Here is a 14,688-nt window from a genome sequence, read left to right as displayed (position 1 = left end):
TAGTGTAATCTTCACTGCACGCATATGTGTGTGGTTTCATTACAAGAACAAGCAACAGCAGCCACTAGTGGCCAAACATGAAAACAACATCATTTTCAAAACTGTGGTGTGTAAACGCAAAATTCTTTCTGAAACGGAAATACCAAAAGAATGCATTTTCATGCGTTTGCCGTATTATTAGCGTGGAGTGATCTCCACTGGTGTCTTTATCACATCTGAGGGAATTTGTAAAAAAAATTTAATAAATCATTCATTTCATAAAAGTAAAAAGTTTAAACGCTTAACTGAAAATTGGTGTCTGTAGTTGCTTCACTGGATATAACTGATGGTATGTTTGCTTCAAATGAAGATGTTTTCTACTAGTGTGAGGTAAAGGAGAAAGAGGGAGAAACTTCTCTGGGTAAAAACAGGATATGAGGGAACTGAACGGGCTTGGCAATATGACATGGAAAAGACAGAACAGCAATGTATGAGAGGAAAACACAAACCCGGAAAATACAGGCATGTGTTATATAATTAATAGTTTTTGAAATAGTCATCTGTTCAGTTTAAATATGTCTCTATGTGTCTTTGCCACATAATCTTGTTTCTCAAGAGCTTCAGTTGCAATCAGGTCTTATACTTATACTACCAGTATCTGCAGCCCTGAAAGAAAAGAACACCAAAGAGAGGGCCACTGGAATTGTTTCTACAGTCACTAATGTGTTTTTCATAGTTTGGTTCAAAGCTGAAGCCTCATATTAGTAGAAATAATGTTTTGTTGATTCATTTGTGCTTAAAAGGTAAAGGCTTCTCACGTTTTGGTTGTTTTCTGTGAAATAATTAGAAAATAATTCAGACAGAATGTATTCATGTATTTGTAGGACAAAGTAAAGGAGCTGTCAATTTACAGTGGACTGGTGTTCGAGAAAACAAAGCGGTGACACACACACACACACACACACACACACACACACACACACACACACACACACACACACACACACACACACACGCACACGTGCGCGCGCACGCAGCTGCAGACCATGTCCATGTATGGTGGGGTAAAGCTTCTTAGAGAATGTGAAGCAAAATGGTGAATCATTGTTTTTGTTGTTTTTTTTTGTTTTTATTTCTTCTTAGCCAAGCACCATACTGGATTCCCAGCCAATACCCCAGAGGTAGTAAAAGTATTGATATTCTTCTCTTAAGTAGAAATTCCCCAACTACAATCATAAAAAGTAAAGATCAACTATATCAATGCACAAAGCATTTTGCAACCATCTAGAAACATTTTGTGGTGGTTTATGCAGCCACTGAAAAATGGCTATAGAATAGGAATGCACAATTTATAGCACATGTATCTATTATTATCATGACGTCAACATGTGCAATAAACACGTGTCAAAAACTGAATCAGCTGTGATGAATAGTCTTTTAATGCACTGTCCATTCATGCCCTGCAAATTTAAAATCGCATCATTTTACATATGTAAAAGATACAGACGTTCAATTAACAAAAATAACAATATTCAACAAACTGCTAATCTTCTGAAATAATGCTGGTGGAAACGTGATGGAAAAATTTTTAAATAAAAAAAACAAAACATGATGAAATCAAAGCTGGTGTAAATTAGGGTCAGAAAAAAGCACAAATAATTCAGTTTGGGTATATTGTTAACTCAATCCTCAACATTAACACAAATTGCATGTTTATCTAATATTATTCAGATCATAGAAATGTGGTTTATCTATATATAAGTCTGATTAAGTAAGTTTGTTATGGTGAAAGAGTGCATGATGCAGGTTCTTACTTGAATTTTAACCTTTCTTCCCATTTTTAGAGGTAAATGCATCACACATGGGCAACTAAGCCCTAACTTTGAAGCTGAGTAAACACAGAAACAGCCACATAGAAACATGTGGCAGTTCCTTGGATGTGTGCTCATCACACCATTAAGTCTGCACACGTGTACATCACAGAAAGAAAGAGCTTTGTGCAATTTCACTTCATAAAAAAACACAGCCGAAACTTGTCTGCATTATTCCAATTCCACCTTCTTACAGGCTCTGCCTCTTACGTTTAGCGACATTACAATCATCCACCCATCTTCAAACTGATTATCCCGTCAATACAATCAGCTCTTTTTCTAGTGAGACTGAAAAAGTAATCTACCCGTTTGAAGAAGCACAAATGTGAGAGCTGAACTTGAACTCTGCGTCGATAACCCGCCCCCCTTGACTTTCTTTACCACTAAACTACTACTACTACTACTTCACAACTGACTCGTCTGTGATTATTGTCTTCTCATTTCCCTGCCTCTCTGCACCTTACGGGGCAGATTAATAAGGCGCTCAGCAGAGTGGGCGTCATGCCCTCTGTGAGACAGGTACTCTTCTGTTCTTTTAGCATGAGCAGATATTTGGGGGTAGATGACTGCACAGCATCAAAGGACCTGATTTATCTGTCCCGGTCCGGTGGACAGCAAAGAAGCTGAGTCTCTCTTAATAACATACACATGAGAGGACAAAAGTAGGACTTGATCCTTTTTGTTTTTACTACACACGCACACACATATACTGCTTTATTTTCGGTTTTATAAAAAAGCCAATAGCTGGCCATACAGTTTAAATTCTTAGACCCTTTATAAAATACAACTGGGAGTGAGGCAGTTTTTTCATATGAAGTATTCTCTAGGTATTATGTAACCTATTAAAACATTCTTTATTTGATCATACAAGCGTTTTAAGCCAGTTAATACAGTGTCGGGTTGCTAAAGAACACAAATAAAACGATTTCAGATTAATTACGAATATTCCTGAATTATTACATCTGTAAATACCACTTACTACGTCTCCCTCTCCCTCTTTCTCTCTCTTCCTCCTCCCTCCCTCTCGGCCCCTGTGAGAACAGCTGATGTCTTTCCAATCCTCCTGGAGTGGCTGCACAAAGCATTTCTCAGTCTGTTTCCATTCATTTCTTTCCACTCAGGCCAAACTGACTCATACAGGTTGTGATGTAACTCTCCAGCTCAGAAAGAGGAACAAAGAAAACAGAGATGCAGTTTGATTTGATTCTCCAGTCACACATTAATAGAATTATATTATTCGCATTTTACCAAACTACTGGACACTGAGGAACTCGGGCACACAAATTCAGCTGAACATTCACTTCACGTCGACTACTGAACATACAAATCTGCCTTTTAATTACTGTTTAGATGAGTACATAGGCACTTCAGAGGGGACCTTTTAGGACATATTCCTCTACAGTTGCCACCATGACTTTAGGAGTGTCAGAACATCGAGGTTGGCTGGATTTCTTTGAAATTGTGTGCCACATGTTGATATTGTTAAATCAAAACATTCTCATGCTGCAGCAGCAGGGCTGGTCGATTTCCAGTCACTCTCATGACAATAATCAGTGTGATGATGATAATAGTGTTTGAAACGGTCACAGCTTGGTTACTTTTCGGAGCAGAAGGCTGCTTGTGAGAAAAGCTTAGGGAAAACACTGAAACCAAAAAAGAATTAAAGCAATGGGTAGTTTCTCAGGTCTGCTGTTGATTCTACAAAGTGTCTTTCTTTGGTAAAGCCTTTCAACTCCCACTGTGACCTCTGATGCTCCGGCCAGCAGCCCAATCGAAGCTATAAAGTATAGAACAACACGTTGTGATTCAATTTGAAAGTATAGTTCACAGTACATGGGATAGCAATGGCAGTTGCTTGTATAAAAGTCTGATTTTTAATTCATGAATGTCAAATATGAACTGCATTAATCTACAATACTGTCACAGATTACTTCAGATTAAATCCTGAAATATCCTCCGAGTATCAGCTCTCCGGTGATGCTCATTACCAACTAATGGAAATGCAGCAAAAGATGGTGCAGTGATCATTGCAACACTAGCAGTACAACTTAACAATGGCTTTCAGATTCTTGTTTTGATACAATGCAGAACCATGCAACTTTTCATGCACATAAATGCTTTGACAATGGCTTGATTTTTGGTCAGTTGCATTAATTTGGCTGATGAAGGCACTAAATAAATGCAACCATCCAGAAATGGATAATGCCACTCCAGTGAATTTGCATACATTGTTGTGGTCGTCATATTCCATTCATTTAATGTTGACATTGACATTTAGAATGTGATAAAGTTGACAGATTGTTTTTTGGAGGCATACAGGGAAAAAGGTCGGTAAAGGACTCTTTCACCTATTGACAGTGCCACCAGACTTTGCTTTGGTGACGTAAACAGAATCACTATACTCAATAATCTGTCGCAGTTTGGCTGTCATAGCTCGTGTAAATCATATTGTTGTTTGTCTCAACGTCTTTGATCATCCAACACATTTCACAAGCTGTTTTATTTCTGTTCTCCCCTGTGACTCAGACATGGAAAAATGTGATGTGGGAAAGGAAGCAATGGATCAGCTTCTGCCACTAGAAAGCCCTGCAGAAAGTGTTGTCATGATACTTTGCCCCAAGCACAAAAAAAAACACACTTGTAAAAAAAAAAAAGGTTGCCTTGCACACATATACACAAACAGACACAGCACCCATCCCAACCATCTCCATCTGCACTTACATACCTTTAATTACAACACGACGGTGTATGACTCAGACATTCAAGGGGAAGTCATCATTTCCCAACTCTCCCAACTTTCCATGCCCTCTGTGCTGAGTGACTGTTTTTCTCTGCTGTTAAACTGACCAGACACATTTAGTCATGATGCTGCTGGAGCTTTCCTTTGTGCATTCTCATTTGTTTTTGCTTTCTTTTTGTTTCGCAATCTCTCTTCCTTACCCCCACCCCCACCCCATCCCATACTCCAATTCTTCCATTTGGTCTAGTGACCCCCCCCCCCGAGAGCTTCCTGTTCCTGCAGCCAACTTATGACTCTGGAATTCCTCAACAGTGCTATGGGGTAACCATGAAAACCCAGACACATGAAATGTATACCGTCACATACGTAGCCATGGGGCAACAGTCAGAATTCAATAATGCCTGTAATATCCACGATTTTTAAATCTTGTGTTTTAAATCATACAATAATAGCTAGTATTGATTTTTTTTCTTCTTTTTTTTCACATAAACAAAATTGTGAAAAAAGCCAAGTGTGCTTTTTTTTTTCTTGGAGGACCAACTATTTCATGTCAACCCTGAATTTACCACTCAATTTAGCGAGGAGAAAATGTGATTACCAGTGTTTTCCAGAAATCTGTGTATGTGCAAATGAGGATGTTAAATATTTCCGGGGCAGACGGGGGGCAGCAGGGTCAGACGGGTCAATACGCCGGCTCATGCTTCTTCATTCAGTTACCCAAAGAGCACTTTGTTCATTCAACTGTGACTAAATGGCTAAATGGTTTCTCAACCTGCCAACAGCTTAACAAGACAAATGCAGTCCTCAATTTATTCACTTCAAACACCAAGCGCTGCAGATCCATCCCTTCAGCCACTACCCAACGTTTTGATGCATGAATATATACTCTGGTCAGTCTAATACCTGAACTTTTCCTCTATTTAGTTCGTTAAAAATGCAAAAGTTTAACATCAGATAGCTCGTCTCGCCGACAGCGCACAGTTTGCATCTGCCTGTGCGATCTCCTGTCTCTGGCCCACACCGACCACCAAACCCCCTTGTGACTGCTCACAACTTCCTCCCATGTCGTTCAGGTTCCCCGCAGGCAGTTCGAAGGCCCATCACATTATGGTCTGTCACTAGGAGATAAACCAAACGCTGCCGTGCTGACATCGTCTGTCTGTTTGTTTGTTGTTGGAAGGTCCCGGGGGGGAATGGAGCGATGGTATGAAGGAAGAAGGAGAGGTCAGGAACAAGTGAGGAAAAATGGGGTATTGAGAAAGACAGACAAAGAGAGAGAGAGAGAGAGAGAGAGAGAGAGATTGGGTTTGATGGTCTGATGGGGGAAAAAAAGGATGAGCGAAGCAGGATGCCTTTCAAAACCTAGAGAAGCACGTCTAACCGAGTTCTCAGTTTGTTTAGCCTACAGTATGCTGAGTGAATAATCAAATACTTGCTGTTTGCACTGACTAAGTGTTTGCTTTCAGAGCATATCTGCTTAGTCTACGCTGAAACTTTTCAATTAAGTGCAGCTTATGTCCGTCTATTGTTATTTGATGTTAACAGATATGTCAGTACTGACAGGATTATTTTGTTTCTTGAGTCACCCCAAAAGCTGACTTGGGCAAGGTTTTATACATAGACATTTCCACATGTATCTGGTTTTGTAACAGTCACAATATAATGAAAGAAAAAATATATATAAATATATATTTATATATATATATCAGGCATATCAGGCGTGGTACCAGCTGTAGAGAAAGAACAGCTCAAGGTGAAGTTCAATGGAGAAGGGTCAATGACAGCCTATCCTGTAGGGGTGAAGAGCCCATGTAAGTAATATGATGCAGCTGGGAACTTTTCAAAACCATTTATAATAGCATAATATGCAGAAAAAAGACACCAGGCATGTAAACTGCCACACAGAGGAAATGATGGCTGTGAGGTTAACATCATTCCATCATTGAGCTTAGAAAGTCTTCCCATTGTGGAGGAGCTTTCTCAGTCAACACATGCGTTCATCTATCCATTCATACTTAAATGTCCAGATTTGTACTTGCTTCATTTAAATTAGGTTCATGACTGGGGAAAGACTGGACAGGTTTTCAGTCCACACTGAGAACGTGGACATGCTCACAATCATGAGCTGTTAAGAGTTACTAAATAACCTTGCAGACATGTCTTTGGAATTTGAACCCACAAAAGCTCCCAAAGCATTTAGTATTTGAAGTATTTATATCTGAAGTTTCTCTCTAAACAAGCCTGTGGTGATACAACCAGTGTAGACGATGGATGGATGGATTGACAGAAATCTGCACTTTCCAAGTCAGAAGAAGGTGAGGAGCGTCAGGAGCATAGCGAAGACATTTACAACATTCTTTAATAGTAATAGGTCCCCCAGAGTCTAATTGTCAATGCAGTTAGGATGTGTCTGGCGAGATCAATAATTCAATTGATCGTCAAATGGGCTGACCTTGGAATTTAACCCTCGGTCTTTGCAGTGCAGTGTTAGAAAAAAAAACCCAAAAACATGACGTATTCCCACAACACTAATGGGGGAAGTGGTCCGTGAGGTGTCCATGACACATTTAAAAGTTTCCTGCATATGGTTGGAGGTCTGAATCACTCATATCTGCGGTGTACTGTAGCTCATGGTTGTGGAGGTGGATGAGGCCATGTTGTTCTCACGCTCTCTTGGACTGTAGGACACATTTTCCTGCACGTCTTCACAGCGAATGGCTTTAACTGAGGTCACACAGTGGGGGCTGACATCAGGGACTGTGGTGGGTGGCAGAGACTAAAGACTTTTCTGTCCCCTATCAGGTTTTAGAGCGGAAACTTAGTACAAAACAAAAACATGGAGAACATGACCTGCAAGATACATAGGAAGTAAAATTTGCACATTTGTACACAGGAATCAACAGATTCCTCGTCATTTGGTGACAGCGCGTTCACACATGAGCCAATTAAGCAGTGAACAGTATAAAGTTGTGGCAGCAGTGGATAAATGAGTCCAGAAGTCAAAATGATGAAAGATTTCCTTGAAGTAATTTTTCCTCCCCTGTTGTCTAATCACTCATGTTACATTACTAACAGCTGCAAACAGTGGGATTGGAAAATATCCACAGCTATTTCAACCAAAGAAGAGTGTGCAGTGTGAGCTTCTAATCACTCCATCTCTCCCCAGACTGTGACCTCATCTCCCTGGAGGAGCTGGAAGGTTGCATGAGGAAGAAAATGAGAAGGAGCCGAGAAGGGGGGTGGGCGCAGAGAAAATGTGAAGATTTTAAGCAAGATTAGAAATCTACTTGTGGCTTTACTTGTAGACGGTAAGATCTACAGATAAATACTAGGTCCTGCAAATTAATTTCCAGAGATATAACATCCATGAATGTAACAAGATGAATACTTGTCACCCCCCAACAACTCTCCCTCTGCTCCAATATCAACTCCACATAGCCAAAAGAACAATCCAAGCAGGGATTTTTGAGACATCGAAAAATCAATTGTTCATATAATTGCTACATTATTCCTTCTCAAGAGGATAAGAGTCCAATGACACTGATAATCCTCTAATAGTTCCTACGGTGCAGCCAAGTCAAAGCTATGAGTGCAGTAGGTCCTCTCAGGACAGAGTGATCTTATCGTTCACTGAACCCCTGGGCCAACTTTCCACGCTTGTGCTTCTAAGCATGACAAAATACACTTCTCTGTGTTCTTAACAGCAGGCATGGAGTTCAAAGTGTAGGGAGCGTGATTAAACAGTGTCTTACTGCACTGATTTGTATTCTAGACTCTATTCTTACCAGCTAGTGTCATAAATGTTAGAATACACCCTGGACAAGTTATTTGTCCATTGCAGGAGTAAGAATGATATACCATCCATCTTCTATGCTGCTTTATCTGATTTAGGGTTGTAGGGAGCTGGGTCCAGTTCTACCTTTCAATGGGCAAAGTGTATCACTGGAAAACCCATGCACACTTACGGAGAACATGCAAACTCAACACAGACCGTGGAATCCGGGATAAAATCAGGCGACGTCTTCTTGGAATACAAGAGAGCTGACTGATACAACACCGTGTGGCCATATGGGTTGAACTATGAACTAATTCTCTCATTTCGTCTCACATCTGTTTCTGACAGTGTCCAATCAATGAAACTGTTGTTACTGGGCTTTCTTTGAGGTTGATTTGAGAAGAAAAAAAAATGCAGGTGACAGCTGGAGCTTGGGACTGAGTGCAGCCTTTGTATTGCAAATTCAATGTGTGACAGTCTTTTGTCAGTGTTAATGTGATAACTAAAAATCGGAGAAAAAAACAAGTCAACAAAAGAAGCATATTTTTTCCCCCCATCATCTCATCTTGAATAGCAAACATGGTGGGTCAGGTTATGTGACAGCAACCCTTTTCATAACTAACAGAAGCTTGCAATCACAAATTCATAGTTTTGCCTCAAGTTTATGCTGGTTTTTTGAAGCCTAAATACACAACAATAAAAACATATTGAGTAAATACCCTTTTTAGATATAGTATAGATAAAATGTATTAGGTGGCAGTGGCAAAGATTATAAGACATAAAGGTACAGGCAGATGATTAAAAAGCAAGATAGTATCAAATTTGTTTTGATACCAGTAAGATTTCCTGATATTGTTTTGGCAAAACCCCCGAGTTGAACACAAACTGATCGTGCTCATGCCGCCAGAAAAAGAAAATACGACACCATTGACCTGAGAGTTGGTTTTACATGGTCAGTATTGTTTCTGCTTTTTGTTGACTCACCAACGAACCCGACCACACCTCATTGTTGGACATCCAACGTGTGACCACAAGCACTTTTGCTTTAAATAGTGTAGATCGGTGGGAAAGTTACAAAGGCGGCAACTAGGAAAGCCTAGTACTGGACGTTGCACTGTTCTGGATGAAATTTGTATTAGTATCTTGTGTTGGAAATGTAGCACAAAAAAGAAAAAAAAAACAATATGGGCAAAGACACAAAAAAGAGGCTCATAACTTACAAATGCTATTACACAAAACATGGAGACTTCGAGGCAGAGGAATCTCCTCTGAGACTTTTTTCAGTAATAAGACAGAAATAAAAAAAAAGGCAAGAAAAAAGACAAGGCACCGGGAGAGAGTAAGAAAAAGGGGGCGAGAAGGAATTTCTAGTGCCAGATGACAGACATTTGGAGTAACGCAGTGAGAAAATGTGGAGAGGGAAAGAAAGAGTTGGACTGAAGATGTGTGGCAGCTGTACTGAGGCCGTGCAGCTGCAATCGCTTTCCTCATATTTGCCCTTGTTCTCAGAGTGAAGGTCCCGGCTCTGTTGCAATCAGAAAGTTACAGTACAACTTCCACACGTCAGCATAAAAGTTTACTAGCTCTGCCCAGAGTTCTCAACTTTCCATTCACTTTCATTATTCCTCTTTACTTTTAACCCACCAGCCAATTATGAATATAATATGAACCCCTACGCAACTAGTACCACGTTTACTCTTTGTTACATTTTTCAGTTTCAGAATTTATTCTGCTTATTCAATTTTAACTCCTGCAACCTTTCTCTATTACTTTTATGTTTTACTATCATACACCCTTAATGCCGCACAACAGTCACCTTCCACGTGCTTGTCTGGGAAATAAATTCAATAAAACCTAATTTGATTTATTTGCCAAGTTTCCCAGTAACTCAGGATGTTATTGTGTCCGTCAGCGATACTCACAAGTTACATAATGGAAATCACTGCAGCAATTTTATTCCAGATCATCCCGTGTGATTAAATTCTAATGGAAATTTACCACTTAGAACCAGTCCATTCAACCGTAAGAATGTATATTTGGATGGGAAGCCACAACAGGCAGTTAGCCTGCACAGTAACCAGATGATGGCTTCAAACCGGGATTTCCAGCTTCATCATCACCAATAATAGAGCGGCAGTGGCAGTCACGGTTTACAGAATTTAACAAGAAAAATAAATTTGTTCACGGCCTAACAAGAGCAGAAACATTTGAACAGATTGTATTTTTTTGCAAATATATCTGTACGTGTCTTTGACGGAACTTGACCTATGAAATGATAAAGTTATTTACAGAACACAAAAGTTGAAAGAGCAGTTAAAGAAACTTCGGCAACCGTTTCACTCCTGATGTCTGGCAGTTTCCGATGGTTAGCCGCAGTTCGGTGGGTAACTGCTTCGTAATGTAGCTTGAGTGTCTCGCTACAGAAAATGGTTGTAATTATGAATACTTCATTATCACAGCATGAAGGGTGACGCATGTTGTTTGTTTCTTCTTGTGTGAAGGTATTCTGCTGTCACGATCACCGAGTTCAACACAGAGATAGCAATGCAGGCGCCTCCACTGAAAATGACACATGCAAATGAGGTATAAAGATTGACTGGGAGTACATTGAAAGCAAATTCACACTTAATGAACAAAGAAATATATAAATAATTCTATAATTGCATTAATAGGATCTTAAACCAAAAACATGGGTTTTCCTGCTCTAATTTTTTTTTTGCACCTTTGGGTGGAATCCCAGTTTAATATCCGGGTTCCCCCTGATTTTCTGAATGCTCTGAATTGCTTTCAGTCCTGCAGTCATGCACGTACATGATTTTAAATTATATGGCACTCATACTGACAGGAAACATCCCATAAACAGTTGGCGTGTAACAGATGGGTTCTCTCACTATTTCAATAAGCTACCCCGTAACTAATCACTGTCTCCTCATGTGGAGCAAATGCTGAATAATATAAAGTGTCAAGCTGGATGCCAAAGTCAAGCAAAACACAATGCCAAAGTAGCATGTCGCTAACACTTAGAAAATGCCTGATCTCCTGACACACATGACAGCGGTTAAAGCCCCTTTGCTCTTATTTCCCCATAGTTTGATTGGCGTCATTCACCAGCCGACCGGCGATTAATCTGCTTTACTGCTGTAACAGTTGAGCTCATGACACTGCAGAGGAAATAATGACACGCTATGAGCTGTTCTTCATTCCTGGCAGGACTGGATCAGTCAGTAAATTGCTTTAGGATGTGCACTACACATCAAACCTCAATGACAATCACCGCAATCCCTGCTACTTCAAATTAACCTTGTGCAGTCCAAAGGAACCACTTTTGGTGTAATCGTTCCTGTGCTGTCATCTTCATTATAATGCGGGGAATGGTTATTTTCTTTCTCTTCAATCACTTACTTTGAAGAAATCAAATGAGTTTCCAGATTTTAGTAATCTGGGTGAAACTGGTCTGCAGATCTCAAACATCTCACAGACCAGGACATTGTGAGCGTGCCCTTGGGTTTCAATCCATTTAAAACAAAATGTACACAAAGAGAAATAAACAAACTCTGGAACAAATGAAAATGCCATTTGTTTTTATATATGGTTTACAGTGCGCAAGGCAGATGTACACAAGAGCAAAGACTCAGCTAAAGGGAACAGGGAATGGGCGAGCCAGTGAGAGGGGGAAACCAACCTCTTGATTTGTACATTACAGAAGTTAGCTTGTGTTACAGAGGGATCATTTCAATAAAAACACCTGGATGTATAAACACTTTCCAGACATTGAAACTTTAGGCTACTGGAGACTTTCCAGACGCTGACGCCATGTGACCCAATTCCTGCAGATTACTGCGCTGGCTGTGTGAAACCTATAGGCCAGAATACTGCCGCTGCACTGCATCAATGCCCTGCGGCAAAGTCAAGATGCCTCAATAAACACGTGTCAGTTATGAAGAGGCACTTGACACTGACGTGACTTGAAAGACTCCCGAATTTTTACACAAGGTTTTGATGGATCTCAGCAAAATGGAGTAGAAGAAGCTCCACAGGTATTGGATATATTTTAAATAGTCTTTTGCAGTTGGTGCCTGAAAAGCTGAAACTGCACATGCACAAAATAAAATCGAGCAAGCAATTAAATCCATATTTCCACGAAGCCTGTCAAAGGAAGCCTTCATGTGATCACTTTTTAGTGGTAACCCCTGTACAGACCCCCCCCCCCCCCCCCAGACACACACACACGCACACACACACACAGGAAAATCTCTGGATCCGCCCCTGTCACCAATTCTCTTTTCCCTAAACCTTTGAGGAAATATGGTCAATCAGTGATTTCTTCGAAAGTCTGGTCACATGTGCAGACCATGTGGAGAAACACGTGGAAATTGAAATTATCATTCAATTTATAACCAATGAAAACATATATACAGTAATGAAAATGTTACATCCTAAATGCGGACGCATCTTTTGTTGCGTAAAAAGTCTGAGCACAGCACTCACACGCTGCGTGGGTAGTCTCTTGTCACGGTCGGACCTCCCCTCCTCCCTCCGCCGGAGGAGTGAAGCCATGCCCAGATAAATCTCTCCCAGTCCAGGCACACAGAGGGAACCTGCGCACAGACACGGAGGGGCCGCGGACTGGAGGACTGCAGACGCACGGAGGCGCACTGAACGAGGTCTGAGCGCAGCGGGCAACAAGAAGAGCTGCACCCAATCCTCACCGGTGCCCGTCAAAAGAACACACTCGGACGGACAAGGGGGTACCTGTGGCCAAGTTGTATCTGCACTGACCTGAGCGGCGGGGTTTGTGAACAGTATGTCCGGCAGCACTATTGCCAGGGTGCTGGTTGCGCTGTGCATCGGGAGCGCAGTGAACTGCATGCCCAAAGGGACCCACAGGACCCGGCGGCAGGGGCAGCAGCATCACGTCTCCTCGGTCTCTCAAGGTAAAACTCTGGAGTCATTACTGTGACAGCAGCTGATTATCTAACCAAGTGGGAGAAGCTACAAGTGTTGATTTTTGGAGTTTTTCATGAGATGCCAGCTGAGCAAATAATTGAATGCGATTGTCATTTTTAACTTTGAGATGTGCAGGATTCATTGCTTGATTGTCTTGGCTTGACTATATTGTGGATTGCATTAAATTGTTAAAGAAAGCAAGTTTTTAATAAATTTTAATCTTAATATGAGATCACTATACACCAACAAACTTTTATACACTTCCGAACTCTCCAAATACACAGAAAAAAGACAGAGTCTATCCATTTGGAGTTTACAAATAAAGAACAGAGAGATGTTCACTGCATATGAAGTCAGGAGATGTGAACAAAGAACAGGCCTGCAGAGAGAGGAGGGGGGGACGGGAAGAGAGAGCTAGAGAGTAAAAGTGGATGACTATTATTCCGCCAGTCTGTGCAAATGATTTATCGCTCAGCTTGGGGCCCCTTTGAAGTCAGGTTAACACATCTAGAATCAATTTCACGGACAAGGGTGAAGTCTTGTCCTACAATAGAATGTTTATTTCAATTTAGGGTTTGCTTATCATGACATAAAAAAAAATAAAAAAAAAGTCTTGCGCCTGTGTGTTTAGGGGCTGGATCATATTCCAGTGGCTTTGTTTGTTCTTCTAATTCAAGGAGCCTTGTGCTGCTTCGAACAGAATCAAATTCTCATGAGCTGTGCTTTTACCCCCACCCTTCTTATCTCCTATTCATTCAGAGAGTTGCGTGGAAAATGGTAATGTCTATTTACCTAATGACCAGTGGGAACGGCCGTTTTTGGGCAGCACTCTGATCTGTACCTGCCACGGAGTTGCAGGAATCAAGTGTAAAAGCAAACCTGAAGGTTGGTTTGAGTGCAGTTTTTTTCATTTTCTTCAACCCGTTTAAACAGAATGAGGTTCATGCATCATCTCACTTGTTTTCTCACTGCAGCAGAGGAAAAGTGCTTCGACAAAATCAACCAGCAATCCTACAGTGTGGGAGAGACCTACGAGAGACCCAAGGAGGGCATGATCTGGGACTGTACCTGCATCGGATCTGGGAGGGGAAAAATCAGCTGCACCATTGCCAGTAAGTGTGGGTCTCTGTGGGAACGTATGAGGGCTGTTCAGGGAGCTGCCCCTCACCATTAACTGTTCTGACCACAGACCACACATCCTAGCTTGTGACTGACGGCAGTAAACTGGTTAATCTCCAGTATTCCCTGCAGCTGATTAACAACCGGTGCTGGGCAGCTGTTAGCACTTAGCTGAGTGGTTGGATAACAGAACTGTCTCATGTCTGTGTTTCTTTGTTTCATTTACACTGAATCACACGCATGCTTTTAAAACTGTA

The 14,688-nt window shown here is 41.0% G+C and overlaps 1 protein-coding gene across 1 annotated transcript in view; it reads left to right on the top strand.

The window, feature by feature from the left end:
- Window positions 1–12,940: 12,940 nt before the first annotated feature.
- fn1a (fibronectin 1a) overlaps window positions 12,941–14,688 on the top strand; it is a 32,170-nt gene continuing 30,422 nt past the window's right edge. Inside the window, exons 1-3 of the mRNA XM_080478828.1 lie at window positions 12,941–13,299; window positions 14,072–14,197; window positions 14,287–14,424. Of these exons, the coding sequence (XP_080334954.1) occupies window positions 13,170–13,299; window positions 14,072–14,197; window positions 14,287–14,424 (394 nt within the window). The 5' untranslated portion in view covers window positions 12,941–13,169. The remainder of the gene's footprint in view (window positions 13,300–14,071; window positions 14,198–14,286; window positions 14,425–14,688) is intronic.

This window comes from Lipophrys pholis, assembly GCF_963383615.2.
Source record: "Lipophrys pholis genome assembly, chromosome: 13".
In the NCBI taxonomy this organism is placed as follows: domain Eukaryota; kingdom Metazoa; phylum Chordata; class Actinopteri; order Blenniiformes; family Blenniidae; genus Lipophrys; species Lipophrys pholis.
Note: the sequence above shows the minus strand (reverse complement) of the source record. Positions and strands in the feature narration are given on the sequence as shown.